Below are 15,115 nucleotides of genomic sequence, written 5' to 3' on the forward strand. Positions count from 1 at the left end.
GCGACGACCAACATCCTCTTCAATCGCAGGTGAGGGTGTCTGATACATAGAAGAAAAATCATATAGCTCGAATGGCATCGATGAACTTGAGCCGGGAGGAGTGTCATGCTGCGGTGGATACAACCCAGTAGGAGTAGAGTACTGCAGTGGATACGGGCCGGGGGCAGTGCTATAATGCGGTGGATATGGGCCGGGAGAGGTGCTATGCTGCGGTGTGTACGACCCAAACATATCAAATCTGTAATGGTATCCGCCCCCCGATGGGCCCGAGAAATTGTCATTGCCCGCAAAATCCGGATGATAAGAAGTATTAGCCGAAAGTGAATGCGATGACGAGCCCGGGAAATAGTCATTGCCTGCCAAATCTGGATGATAAGAAGTATCAGTCGAATGTGAATGCGATCGCTCGGACTCGGCCTCCATTGCACCTCGCCCGGCTCTGGGTCATGCTCGGCATCTGGTCGTGGATCGGCTCTATATCGCCATCGCTCAGATGCCCCAGATCACAGACGCGGGGGACTATAGTCGATCGCCCACCAAGTAAATATGGCTTCCCATACTAAAGTACCATTGTATGTACTCTAACGATGGATGAAATTGGAAGACATATCCATCTGAGGTCTTCGAGCCATCCGACTCTCCCACACCGCAATATATCTCCGGTGCGTAACCCCCCAATGCTGTCCATGTCTCCCTCTCTTGTTCTTACCGTGAACCTCCTCCCCCACCTGCATTGGCGGATCCGGGATGTACTGGATGCAACCAAACTGTCGTAGTACTCGATCTCCGTGGTACCACTCGACTACATTGAAACTAATAATTGGTGCGTTTGTGCACCACAACTGAGAATCAACGTAGGCAGACGAGGGTATAATAGCCGCAATTTCTGGTCTACGGTATGGCATCCATATAAACTGCACGATTAATACCATGATTAAAATTTAACACGGTTGGAGTAAGATATAAAAAGCAATTACATGTCACGAATATTTGAATAGCTTACCCCTTCCCCGGCATGTTGTTCAATCATCAGACGATATATCGGGACAGTGTACGACCTCCCGATACCCGGATAAATACTCCATCTACGAAAACAATTTTCAAGTAAATATAGTTTCATTAGAATAGTATTATTATAAAGAAATTGCCAATTACTAACAAGTTAAATTTTATCACCTATTAACTAGCGGATATACGTATGGTTGGTGACTAACCGATGCCAAGAATGGCATCCGATAAAGAGCCCATGATTGCAACAATATAAGGCATCCACCTATGTCTACAGCATTAGGCTTTGTCGTCCGACAAAGCTCACGATACAACATTGCCGTAATCGGAACCCCAATTATAGGAGCAAACACTACGCAGATCGTTAATGAGGTAACATCGGATATGAACCTTGTTGTTGTTCGAATTGGGCATCAATACACCCCTATGATATGCATAATGTACGCCGAATTCAGCGCACACCAACCGTTCTTCGGTGGCATTATCGATAAATGTTGAAAATTGACTTTTAGCCATGTAAATTTCAACTCAAAAAGTAGACTCAAGATCGCGGGCGAGGCTCCTAGTAGGTCAGTAACAAAGTGCAACGGCTCATCTATCGCACTTACGCCTGCGGACGGCATCCCGTCGATTGGGAGCCCAAATCGCAATGCAACATCCTCCGAGTAATCGCATGCACTCCCACACGGTAAATGAAAAGTGTGGGTCTCCGGTCGCCAACGCTCGACCAATGCGGATATTAAATCGTACCGCAAATCGAACGTCCGGGTCAATGCTGCTGATCCGAATCCAGCTAGCTCTAAGTACGGCATCAGTCGTGCATCCGGGGAATATCCTACACCATTCACCCTGCCCCTTAATATGCGGTACGAGTCCTGACAGTGTTAAATTACAAAAAATAGTTATAATAACATAATTTATTTTCTTAAATTACGTAAATTTTTTAATGAAACCCTTATGTAACAAATAACAATATATTACCGTATTATTAATCGTGTCACATATGTGAGAAAGCTTATTGATCAATGAAGCCATTACGATGCTCGCAATTTCAAAATAAATTTCGGTTATTAATTTTATTGTTTGATAGATTTTAAATATTTATTAGAATAACTTAATAAAAAATAGCAAACAATTTTTTCTACAACATTTTCTTTTGCTATACTACATTAAAAATTAAATATATCCAATTTAAATACGAATATTATTATTATTTTAAAATGATAATAAGTAAAATATTTTGTATATTATTTTTATATTATTTTAGCAAAAATGTTTTAAATGTATTATGTAGGTATTTTTTTATATTAATTTAATAAATAACATTGATTTTGACACTTTTTCGTATTTCTTTTCGTATCTTTTTTAAATATATTACTTTCAGATTATTTAATTTTAAAACCCTTATTTTAGTACAAAATGTTTTAAATATATTATTTAAGTGTTTTAAATATTTTTTAATAAATAACCCCGATTTTAGCACTTTATTCATATTTTTTGTATATTATTTTTAAAATATATTATTTTCCTATTTTATTTTTTATATTATTTTAGCAAAAATGTTTCAAATGTATTATGTATATTATGTAAGTGTTTTTTATATTAATTTAATAAATAACCCTGATTTTGACACTTTTTTCAGTATTTTTTGTATCTTATTTTTAAAATATATTATTTTCGTATTTTATTTCTTCATATTATTTTAGTACATAATGTTTCAAATGTATTATTTCAATATTTTTATATTTTTTCAATAAATATCCCTGATTTTAGCACTTTATTCAGTATTTTTTCAGATATTATTTTTTAAAATATATTTTTTTCTTATTTTATTTTTATATTATTTTAGCAAAAAAAATTCAAATGTATTAATTAACTGTTTTTTATATTAAGGGTTTTTACTAAATAACCCGATTTTGATACTTTCTTCGTAATTTTTTATTTTCGTATATTATTTTTAATATATATTATTTTCCTATTTTATTTCTTTATATTATTTTAGTACATAATGCTTCAAATGTATTATTTAAGTATTTTTATATTTTTTAATAAATAACCCTGATTTTAGCACTTTATTCGTATTTTTTCAGATATTATTTTTAAAATATATTATTTTGGTATTTTATTTTAGCATAAAATCATTCAAATGTATTATTTAAGTTTTTTATATTAATTTAATAAGTAACTGACTTTGGCACCTTGTTCAGTATTTTTTATTTTCAGATTTTATTTTTTAATTATACTATTTTCATATTTTATTTTTTATATTATTTTAACAAAAACTCGTCACCACCACTTTCCCTAATAAAGTTTTTTTCAGATTTTATTTCTTCTCGTATTTTTTTCATTAATATATTTTTAATTTTAAATTTTTACTATTTTTGTAAAAAGTTTAAAACCCGATGACATAAAAAATAAAAAATAAAAATTCTATAATAAATCAAATAAATTAAAAAATCTTTTAAACAACCTAAAACACACACTTAACAAATAAATTACATAAAATAATAACAAAAATATTCTTTACACATAAATGCTTAATACTTCAATGAAAATATAAAATAAATCTGAACATACCTTAATATCTCTTCTTAACCAAATAACACCTTAGAAAAAATAAAATAAAAATTATATCTGATTTAAATCTAAAACGTTATTAAACTAACATTAATTACTCAAATTTATAAAAAAAATTACCTTTTTCTTTCCTTCTTTTTCCTTCCCTCTTCTTCTTCTCCTTCTCTTTTTCTTTTTCTTTTTTCTTCTCTCAGCCGCAGGCCTCCTTCTCCTCCTCTCCTTCTTTTTCTTTCTTCTTCTTCTCTTCTTCCTTCTTCCTTCTTCCCTTCTTCTCTCTTTTTCTTTGCTGAAAATGAAGCTTGGGGACCATATATTATGGTCCCCCAAACAAAATAACAAAACCCCTCTGCATGAGGGGTCAAATCGGACCAAAAGCAGACACCGGTGCCGCCTCTGCCAGAGGCAACACTGGTGCCGCCTCTGGCACCAACATGTCCCTTTTTTTTTCGTTTTTTTACTGTTTGGTACTGTTTATCAGGGTGGTGCCGCCTGTCAGATTGGCGTGACCACCCTAACATACCATTTTCGTAATTACATTTTTTTATATATTATTTTCGAATTTTTTAATTTTTTTTATATTTTTTTAGTAAAAAACCCGAAGATCAACCCCATGATTTTGGACTATGGAATAAAAGAGGAAATCAAACTTGACTATTCAACCCCCAAAAGAAAAAGATTTTAATATGTGTCAAATGAATGGTTTTTGTCCATTAAATTTGGGTTTTTTAAAATATTCAACATTCTGGAAATCCACAAACTTAAAAGAAAAACAGAAAATGGACGGCATGTAAGAGGAAGAAGCTTTCAAGTATGGTTATGAACCATACAAGTGGAGTGATGCATCAACTCAAATCCAACATGTGGCCAATAAAAGCAACAAAACAACAAAGAACACACATTCATACTCAAATCACCTCTCTCCATGTGTTTTGTTTTGCTACAATGCATCCCCCCATGGACTGCCGCTGATAATTGACAACCCTTGCCTAGCTGGTGGGCAACCACTCCCTCCCTATAAAGAGACCTTTAATTCTTGGCCATAAATTATACTTGTATATTTGGTAAACTAAAATTGACTTGGTAACCACTCAAACCATACCAAAAAATCATGGGTCATAACATTCCCCCTTTTGAGTCCCTCTAAGCATCTCATGAAGCTTAGCTTTTTTCCTTGTTTATTCAAATTTATTGCTGTTTTCTTTTAAACCTCTTTTGGTACAATTAGTTGGAGCATTTGAGACCCCATCCTAAGATTCCCTTGACGATATTTTCTTTTTGGGGCTGGGAGTATTGCATTTGTTTTAAAGCATTTTCTCAACCACAAATTTTAAAGTTCTTTTTTGGATTTGGACCCATAATATTCGGTAACAAGCTAAAAATAGTATGAATATCTTTATACCAAGTTTTAATTTGTATTTTGTCTATTCTACTAAAAAATAAGTAAATATATTTTAGATCAAAATGTAAACTTGTTCTCTCTATTAAAATTTTCATTCATTTCTACAATTAAAAATTCAAATACTAACATGTATTGTTCCAAGTGTACTTCATGTTGACATATATGAACTAATTTTTAACTGTAGAATGATTCGTTTACACTTTAGTCTAATATATGTGAACTAATTTACTTAATTTTTTAATAAAGAGAGTTAAATATAATTCAACTCCTAATATAAAAATTCAATAGTATTTTTATTCAATAGTTATAATGTATTCCTAGTTAAATCGGATCCAACTTTAAAATTATTTTCCTTGTATTTAAAAATATTAAATTTAGATCAAATTGGATGGGGACACGTTTAAAGGTTTATTTTACTTGGTTTAACGTCACAGAACTTTCGAGGAAAATGGCAAAAGATTAATGAAGAATCAACAGAGACAAATTTGTCATGTAGTGGAGTACATTGCGTCATATAAATAATTTTCCTCAGTCCAACACCCTTGTTATATATCCCCTATTTTCTCCCAAACTTATTACCCATTTTTCCCATTCAAATTTTCTCCATCATCCTCCAACCATGTGCAAAGGCTTACAACAAGGAAGCACATCAAGTTCTTGTCTGAAACGGGGTGTCTCACTCTCACCTAATGCAAATCCTAGGGTTTCAACAAGGTTGGTGAAGTGTGAGCTCTGCAACTCCAGGGCAACCTTATATTGTCAAGCAGATGATGCATACCTGTGCAGGAAATGCGACAAATGGGTTCATGATGCTAATTTCTTGGCTCAAAGACACATCAGGTGTTTCCTTTGCAATACTTGTCAAAATCTAACACAGAGATACCTCATCGGAGCTTCACATGAGGTGCTGCTACCAACAATGGTGAGTTGGTCTGAGAGACGACACTGTAACTCTGACATGGAAACGGAGCATTCAACAACGCTTAAAATTCCTTTTCTTTTTCTTTGATTGTCATTTTTTTTTTTTTCTCCGTCTTTTGGTGATGGGGGTATTTTAGTCTAGTTATGGATGAAAGAGAATCCTGAATTGTTACATATAAGCTATATATATATTAGACACTCAGAGTTGTGTAAACCAGATTGACTTGATCATTAATGCATAATTAGCCTTGTTTTTTTTCTTTTCTTTGGAATTTCATGGCACTTAATGAGCGGTGCATTTATTTACAATTAGTGTAAAAAAAATGGTAGTGATAAGTTTTAATATTGTAACGGTATTATAATCTGAGACAAAAAGTAAATTAAATTCACTACACCGCGTATTTAAACCCACCTTAAGTAATGATCAACTGATCATTAGATTTTTTTAGTTGAATTTTACATTTAAATTTTAAATCACTACTTAAACTTCAAAACATTTTAATTAATCATTTTAGAATATCAAAATCAATTAGTTATTTCATCAATCTATCAGTTTAAGTATCGTTAAATGTCAATTCGGATTTGGTATGAAACTTTTACAAATCATATGGATAAATCTATAAATATGTATATATTAATCACATGAACAATTTGGATCGATATGCTCAAAAATATAATATACTAGATTTACGAGTGTTATTATTTTTTCATTAGAAAAAGTGTTGTTCAATACATCAAATCTAAAATATTCATATAATAGGAGATACATATTTACTATTTAATATGTGTTTTAAATATGTTCCACAACATATTCGAATTAGAATGTAACACTTAGTTTAATAATAAGAATAATAGAAAGACAAGTTTAATTTGTTGTCGATATTTTAACACGTTTTAAGTTTATAACTAATATAAAATTTAAAAAATAATTTAAAATATCTAACTCAATTAATCCAATACGAAACTTATTCCGTAGGAGATGAAAATTGGTTTTCTTGTAAGAAGGGTTATTCTAGAACTCAGTGATTGTCCAAATCTATTGGTAGTATAAATTTTACAACAAAATTTGTATGATTGGTGGTGCTTGTGAGTCACCTACCATTCCAATTAGGTCTAAAGTTGCTCTCAACCATTAGTCAGTACAAAATATCTTGTCTATTTACTTTAAGTAAAGGTGTAAAAAAGAATTTATAATGTTGGTTTTATGTTAGGTGGTGTGCTTCTATTTTAAGTAAAAAAACTGTCTATCAGACACACCTTTAGTGTTTGGTTTTTCTTATTTTTATTAATACAATTCTAACTCAAATTATTTTTAAAATTATTATTTATCTATTTAAATTTTTTATTATATTATTTGCTAGAGTTAAAAGAAACAGAATTGTTATAATATAACTAAGAAAATTTTTAAAAATAAATTATTAAAAATTCTTAAGTGTGTTTCGATAAATATATATTAGGTTTTTATTTAGTACAAAATTTCAACAAAAAGTATTGAATAAGCTAGTTTAATTTTTTAAAATTATATCTAAATTAAATTATTCAGATAATTTTGTTAAAGTGAAATATTTAAATTATATTCAAAACCATCTAAAATTATATTAAATGTTATATTAATAAGACTTAAATTATGTAATAATTATTTTCAAAAATCAAGATTAACTATTATCAAACCACATCATTATATTTGGTATTTTATTTTTACTATTATACTAACATTTATATAATATAAGTTCAACACTTATAATTTTTTAAAAAAAATAACTCTTAATTTTTAAAAAACTGTTAATTGAATATATTAAAAATGTTTTAATTATTACTTGAAAAGTTATTATTATAATATTTGAATTGTTAAATAAGTTAATATATTTTAATTATATTCAATCATAAGAATAAGGAATATTATTTTACACTAATTACAATAATTAAAAATAAAATATTCAAAAATTAAATACTTAAAATTACATTCAACATATATAAAATTAAAAATTAATTTATTTAAATTATTAATTTTTTAATCGAATCAAACCGATTTTCGAAAAGATATTTCAAAACTGAGTAAACTTTTGCCACTCATTTTTGAAGTCGTCACGTAATTGAATCATGATGTACTGAACTGAAACTGATGTGTTTGCCTCACGTTAAAGAACCCACGGTGTGGTCCAAATCATCCCCCAGGCGAAGAAAACAGTTTGAATCTAAGCACTCACTATCTATGGATGAAGAGATCCCCCTGTAAACAATTAACGACAAAAGTTGCTTTACATCACAACATATGGTTAACGAGAGAGGGGCCTAAAGGTTAGTGTCGCCCATATGCATTTGCTTCATGATTTCATCGGATGATGTCTGGTTGGTGGTCCATTTAGATCATAACATAATGTTGAAATCATGTCGAGTGAGTATCAATTTGCTACAATAATTTGAAGCTTGTGGGTTTGGACTTAATTAATCCTGTAATATCTTTCAATTTAAATGGTTGAGATTTAGAGGATTTATGCTTGACAAAATACAACCATTCTCAAAAGAAATTACAACTCTTCTAGAGAACGTACATAAAGCTTTTGATACAATGCAACAAAAAAGGCAATGGCCAGTGGTTTGGTCAGCACATCTGCTACCTGCAACTCAATTGGCACATAGTTGACCTACAGCTCATTCTTCAATCCCTTCATACACAAAAAGGCAAAAGTTGGCTGTTAGAAACTGAATTCCCTCATAGCACAAATCATCAGTAAATAAGATTGGCAGAGGAATTTCATTTAATCTTAGGAAGTTGGTGTTCAAACAGATCATTGAACATGCTGAGTCATCAGCCACAATGGAATTTTTACCCTTTCTCATAGAACAACACAATATCTTGGTATCTAAGGATGAGGTACCTACAACGCCCTACATCCTTTCAAAATCCAGAAGAAGCTATTCTCCACCAATCGTGTCAATAATCTTTCCCATGTAGCCTCTGTTCATTGCAGATGTTTAGACAGAACAAGCGACAGACCCCTCAATGAAATCTGCCCAAAAGTGTTAGCTTCTAGAGTTTTTTTGAGGGGAGAAGTTAACTCTCTCACTGTTGATATTCAGAAACTTGTTGCCAAAAAAGCCAAGTTGTCTGAACTAATTTGTGACATTGAAAAAACACCATGGTAGGGAGAACAGTTCTAAGCTTTTTAACAAAAAGGGGGAGAACGGTGCTAATGGTTGCTGCTACGGGGAGTTTGTGATGTTGGTTCTTGCTGCTATCTTTTGTTTCTTGCTGAAGTTTAGGTGGAGCTTATTGGTTTTATGATTCTGCTGCTATGTTGCTTTTATGCTTAGGAAGTTATTATTAGGAAGTTAATTTTTGTGCTCCTGTGTGAGCAATATCTTAATGATGTATTCAACATCTTTCATGAGTTACTTATTCAGTTTATATTTGGTATCTCATGAGTGTTTGTGGCATGGTCATTTGCTCATGTTTTGTCAAAAAACCAAGAGAGGAGATTGTTGGAATCATAGTAGAAATGATCAGAGAGGAATAAGGAACATCATCATTTGACCCCTAATAAACTTGGGAATTGCCTCACCCTTCCTAAGCAAAATATGATTTTATTTAACATTCCATTTTCTTAACATGATGACTTCACTGAGCCAACTTTTTTATCCCATTTTCTTAACCTTGAATAATTGATACCGATATCACTCATTGTCATAATTCGTTCGTGTGCGAACAATCAACTAACCATTTTATTTAAGACACGATAAATTCGTTCATGTGAACATATCAGCAGCAGCATAAGACTTTAAACTAAAATGATTAAAAAGAAGTCACACAATTTAAATTGCAAACCAGCAAACCAAAGCAATAAAATACAAGTTCAACCACTGGCCCAACAAAGAAAGATGAGAGAGGGGGTTATTAATCTGAATGAGGTTTTTCCTTCTCGTCTTTCACAACCTTCAATTTCCACCCCCTCTTAAGGCTTCCAGAGAATGGTGGTCTCGGCAATCATTGATGTAACAACGTAAGGATCCATGTTTGATGCTGGCCTTCTGTCTTCGAAGTAGCCTGCCAATTTACATGGAACATCAATGTTACATTCAAAGAATACAAGAAAAGTCCTGTTGTTATATGAACAAATTTTGTTCTAAAACTAAAGCATCAGTATCTTAGTGAAAATAGTGCAAAGTGATTACCTTTTCCATCCTTCTCAGTGTCACGACCAACACGGATGGAGGCTCCCCTGTTTGCAACACCCTGGAGTTTGGACATTGCAAGCGAGAAAGTCACAATATGTTGGACATTGAATTCAATGCCGTTCTAATAGTGCTAACTTACCCATGAGAATGAGTTGATATCTGCAGTCTCATGACGACCAGTTAGACGTCTCTCGTTACCCTCTCCGTAGGCGGCAATATGCTCCTTGTGGCGCAGACCCAACTTCTCAATCGCCTTCTTGATAACATCGATGCCACCATCATTTCTCATTGACTTTGTGCTGAGAGAAAGTTTCATTTCAACTAATTAGCTCTTCGTACATACGTTTAATAAAAGTGCAATGCTGAATAATTTAAGTATGTTACCTGTAATTAGTATGAGCACCAGCACCATTCCAGTCACCCTGGTTAAGGAAATGAAACGCAAAGATTAAAAGTTAAAAGAAAAAACGGGTAAAAGATAAAGTAATGTCGAATTTATGGGAAACGTAGCGTAAAAACAAACCGGAATGGGTTTGGGATCAAAAGAAAGAACAACTCCTGCGATTTCAGTGATTCGCTGTTTAAACAAGAAAAGAGAAGTTATGGATCAACTTCAATCCTTAAGAGGTAAACTCATTAATTAAATACACTTCAAGTATATGAATCATACCTCGAGTATGTATCGTGCAATCCATATTTGATCACCTGCAGATATTCCAACAGATGGACCAACTTGGAATTCCCACTGTTCAGACAAGCACAATACAAGATAAACCATGGATTTTTCATGGAAAAAAAACTGAATCAAAATAATAATAAAAACACCCTTTTAACAATGAACGTTGTAACGCACTTGACCAGGCATAACTTCACCGTTGATTCCACTGATGTTAACGCCAGCATAAAGGCAAGCCTTGTAGTGGGAGTCCACGATGTCCCTACCAAAGGACTTGTCAGCACCTACACCACAGTAGTACGGACCCTGCATGGATATAAAACTTGGTTTAGAAACAAATAGCTTTACAGCAGTATCTAAAATTTAGTTATTAAACATGACATCAATCAGAAAATGCAGTTTGGTAACGGAACCTGTGGTCCAGGGAATCCTCCAACAGGCCATCCAAGAGGCCACTTAGTATCCTTTTGAAGAAGAGTGTACTCTTGCTCAATACCATACCTGAGTTCAAAATACGTACAAGTTTCAATAAACCAACAAAAATATGATTATAAAAATAACTGAAAATGATAGAGAATAAATAAATTCTAATCAATTAAAACTTGTCAGAGTCACAGCTAAGAAAGTCCTTGTTCCTTGCATATAATAATATTTCTTCTTTACAAGTCTAAAGGAAGAAGCAACACTTTCATTATTAGTGTTTTTTGTTCTTCCCTTTTTAATTGTTCAACAACCCAAAGTAGAGAGAGAATGAGTTAGCTGACTTCGAACCATTGAATTCATCATTAACACTGCCTAACCCAACCCAACCCAAAGTTAGGTGAAAGACAGTCGATGAACACCAACTCAACTAACAAATCCACCTACTAAAAACTAATCAATTTTTTAATATTTTAATTTTTTTGTAGTTATATTTTTATTTATTATTTCAGCCACTTTTGTCACAATTTTGGTTACACTGATTACGTTGATATATCATAAAAATTATTTTCTATTGAATTCAACAAAAAAATATAACTGAACTCAAAGGAACTTACCCTCTCTCTTTTATTTGCATTGATTTTTTTAATTTTATTAATATTCCATTTATTCTTTAAATATAACTGAAAAGCCGGCAAAACGGGGAACCTTTCCAACATGAAGAATGGTGTCATGTGATAACATAACATTCAGAAGCAGACACTATTTGATAATTTAGATTTTGGCCCACTTTATATTTTGCTATTTCTGCGCTAGCTTTGTCCTGGCCAAAATAACAAAGCATGTGCCTTTTAATATGTTTTTGTATTAAACTTTTAAAATAGTGCACAACAAAAATAGAAAAAAAAAAAACATATATATCAAAGAATATGGACTTAAGTTTCATAAATTTTATAAATATTTAATATATAAATGCGTATGAATAAAAGTATCAAAATTTTCTAATCGTGACTTATTTCATTCGTTGAAGTATAGTTAAGTGCCACCAATCCTCGTGGGTCAATGTACTTAATAGTCCCACAAGGACGAGGACCACCAAACTCGTCATGATTGGGAATGGCGAGTGAACATATTTTATGGATTCAATGTTAGATGATATTATGTGAGATTATACTAATTTTTTATAGATTCAGCTCTAGTTTTATTGGCATTATAATAAAGAGAAGGTCAGTTCAACTAAGTTTAAAAGCTTTTGTTTTTTAATTTAAAGATTTGAGAATTATACCTACAACTAAATATGGTATTCAATTCCTCTGTTTCAGAAAATGCATGAGATGAAAAGATTTCATTTTCATATTTTTATAGAAGCGATACTATTCTCACCTAACTCTGTAGAAGAGATTCCAACTTGGATTTTTATTTAGGATTACCATCTTTATATCTAATTTTTTGAAAGGACTCCATGAAAATAATAACTAAGGGGAAAAATTTACCAAGGCTCCTCAGCAACAACATCAGGGTGGCTAAAGATCTTGGCCGCATTAAATCTCTTGTTGGTAGGAATGGGTTCGCCGGCTGGTGTGTAAGCATCGCACATCACCTATTATATAATATTTATTAACAAAAAGACACAGTTACCCCCCCTGCTAAGCCTTGACTTTTCCATTCGGTATTGGATAAAAGCAAAATAACTAAAATCACGGGGACCAACGAGAAAGAAGTAACGTGTAAGAATTAATTACCAAGATGTTGTTTCCTTTTCTAAATGGATCCTTGAATATAGCTTGAGGACTGATTCAGTCAAAAAAAAATTTACACAGTTAATTACGACATAAACACTGAATCTTTAAATCAAAAAAACAATCACGGGATGTACTTTCTTTTTGCTTTCTAAGTCGTGATCTAGATCGAAAGCCAAAATAAAGAAAAAAAAAAAAGAAATAAGGAACTTACTAAAGAATGACCTCACTGTCATCTCCAGGTGCTTGATTGGTACTGGAACCATCGTAGTTCCACTTCGGGAGTTTTGAAGGGTCCGTCACTGGTCCAGGCAAAGTCTGCACCGGAAACAAATATTGAACTCTTGTTTTAAAAATAGAACGTACTATATTCAATAAACGAAAGTTTGAAAAGTGAATCGCAGCATCGTACCCTTGCTTTGCTTCTCAGATCCATTCCAGATCCACCGATCCTGAAACAAAATCGAAGAAGCATTCAGAAAGACATTAATAAAATCATTCCGGTAATACGGGAAAGGAAGACGAAGAAGGAGAAGATGAGAGAAACAGCTAACCATATGTATTCGGCTATGATCTTTTCAGTGGTGTCGCTGAGGTTGAGGTTGATGAGATCATTGAGGAGAGACATGGCTGCTGTGATTGGCTAATTAATCAAGAACTAAGATACAGCGGAACTAAGAAGGGAGGGAGAGAAGGTGGGTGTGAAGAAAGGACTTGTTTGGTGGACTTTTTAAATAGCCAAAAGGAAAACAAAAAAGTCGGAAAAATATTCGTGGGAAAATTATAATCTGGAAAATATATAGGAAAACGGAATGTGTAAGAGGAAATATAATTTCATATAAATTGAAACAACCAATGAGACTGCCATGTGCCACGAAAGTCCATTACCCAACAATGTTTACACCTTTTTCCTTTTTTTGAGAAATTAAGATTTCCTTTACAATTGCTTTTAATTTTCCAAAAATTATCTTTTAATGTTTAATATATTTAAATTTTATTTGGCAATATATATATTGCGTAAACAAACGTGATCAAATATATTACTTTTTATTCTTTTATGATATATTTTATACCTAGTGCTTTTTGTGCAATTATTGGCTTCAACTTTTCTTTATTTTCTCAAATCAATTTTTTTATAAAAATGGTTGGAAAATATAAATACTTTAATATACCACTTAGTAAGGAATTTCTTTTCATTATTAAAATCTTAATACATTAAACAGTTATTTTGAGTTTTTTATTTATTTAGTTCTCGATTTTAGAATGACTTAATTGACCTCTTTTGATATCATTTCCTTTCCTTCTTCACTTCCACTAATATTATGTATCAATAATGGTAAACATGGGCTAAACACGTGATAAAATAATACAAAAAACACATATACCATGAAGAAAAAAAACACTAATCATATTTTATCGGAAAATTAACTTCAATTACTTAATATTGGATATTTTAGAAATTTTACAACTTTCCAAAGCCAACCAGTTTTCTCAATTTTTTTAATTGCTTGGGTGATTTTTATTAGCTATTTTGTTTATTTGTTGACCTCTAATTTTGCTTAAAGAAATATAAGTTGAGATGGTTTTTGTATATTCAAGGTTTATTCTGAACATATTTGAGAAGTTGTGAGGATGATTGGATCTATGGTGGTTGCCTAGGGAGGATGATGAGGGTTGTTGCGATGGAAAGGAAAGAGGAATTTGTGAGGGGAATGGTGACGTTGAAGATGGTGATGCCAAGAGAGAGTCGAGAGAAAGGGAACGGGGGTTGGTTTTGTACGAGAAGGGAGAGGTAGGAAAGGTTTTTTTTTTTTTTTTTTTAATTACCATGTTTTTATTAATTTAGAAATTAACTATTTTTCTTTATTTCAACTCAAATTAAAAAATATTTCTTTATTATATGTCAATTTCTGATTGGCTAGACTTTTTCTAAGAGAGATAATAGTTGGGGCTTCTAATGATTAAGAAACTATGGTTTAAATACTTAGTTTGACCAAAAAAAAAGATTAGCATCCAATTCAAACAAATGGTAGTACGAGGGTTTATTTCTACCTCGTAAAAAATAGCACTATTAGTATATTTGAGTAATTTGTATAACGTTTGATAAATTTAAGTATTAAATTAGACCCAAAAAAGATTAGGTATCGAATTATAAAAAAGTATCAAGCTCAGGTGTGAAATTAAAAAAAAAAGTGTCAA

The 15,115-nt window shown here is 32.0% G+C and overlaps 2 protein-coding genes across 2 annotated transcripts; both read right to left on the reverse strand.

Moving 5' to 3' along the window:
* Positions 1–581: 581 nt before the first annotated feature.
* LOC128291611 (uncharacterized) lies at positions 582–4,862 on the reverse strand. The gene is made up of 4 exons (XM_053026808.1): positions 4,685–4,862; positions 3,706–4,597; positions 1,004–1,085; positions 582–914 (listed from the first exon to the last, which is right to left on the reverse strand). Exons 2-4 carry the CDS (start codon positions 4,101–4,103, stop codon positions 582–584), a joined length of 813 nt encoding a protein of 270 aa, XP_052882768.1. The 5' UTR covers positions 4,104–4,597; positions 4,685–4,862.
* A 4,725-nt stretch (positions 4,863–9,587) lies between these two features.
* LOC108460245 (glutamine synthetase nodule isozyme-like) lies at positions 9,588–13,783 on the reverse strand. Its single transcript, XM_017759671.2, has 13 exons — positions 13,471–13,783; positions 13,329–13,368; positions 13,131–13,234; positions 12,920–12,968; positions 12,671–12,777; positions 11,171–11,258; positions 10,935–11,063; positions 10,752–10,826; positions 10,605–10,658; positions 10,466–10,503; positions 10,221–10,380; positions 10,079–10,139; positions 9,588–9,950 (listed from the first exon to the last, which is right to left on the reverse strand). Exons 1-13 carry the CDS (start codon positions 13,542–13,544, stop codon positions 9,859–9,861), a joined length of 1,071 nt encoding a protein of 356 aa, XP_017615160.1. The 5' UTR covers positions 13,545–13,783; the 3' UTR covers positions 9,588–9,858.
* Between the last annotated feature and the right edge of the window lie 1,332 nt (positions 13,784–15,115).

Source organism: Gossypium arboreum, chromosome 4, assembly GCF_025698485.1.
Source record: "Gossypium arboreum isolate Shixiya-1 chromosome 4, ASM2569848v2, whole genome shotgun sequence".
Lineage (NCBI taxonomy): Eukaryota > Viridiplantae > Streptophyta > Magnoliopsida > Malvales > Malvaceae > Gossypium > Gossypium arboreum.

Excerpts from the sequence above, each read along its gene's own strand:
- LOC128291611 (XM_053026808.1), bottom strand. The coding sequence starts at position 4,103 with ATGTTAGGGTGGTCACGCCAATCTGACAGGCGGCACCACCCTGATAAA. Across the intron at positions 1,086-3,705 it reads AAAAAGAAGGAAAGAAAAAG|ATGGAGTATTTATCCGGGTA; the intron begins GTAATTTTTTTT and ends TTGTTTTCGTAG. Across the intron at positions 915-1,003 it reads AACAACATGCCGGGGAAGGG|TTTATATGGATGCCATACCG; the intron begins GTAAGCTATTCA and ends TTAATCGTGCAG.
- LOC108460245 (XM_017759671.2), bottom strand. The coding sequence starts at position 13,544 with ATGTCTCTCCTCAATGATCTCATCAACCTCAACCTCAGCGACACCACT. Across the intron at positions 11,259-12,670 it reads GTTGTTGCTGAGGAGCCTTG|GTATGGTATTGAGCAAGAGT; the intron begins GTAAATTTTTCC and ends TTTTGAACTCAG. Across the intron at positions 9,951-10,078 it reads CACTGAGAAGGATGGAAAAG|GCTACTTCGAAGACAGAAGG; the intron begins GTAATCACTTTG and ends GTAAATTGGCAG.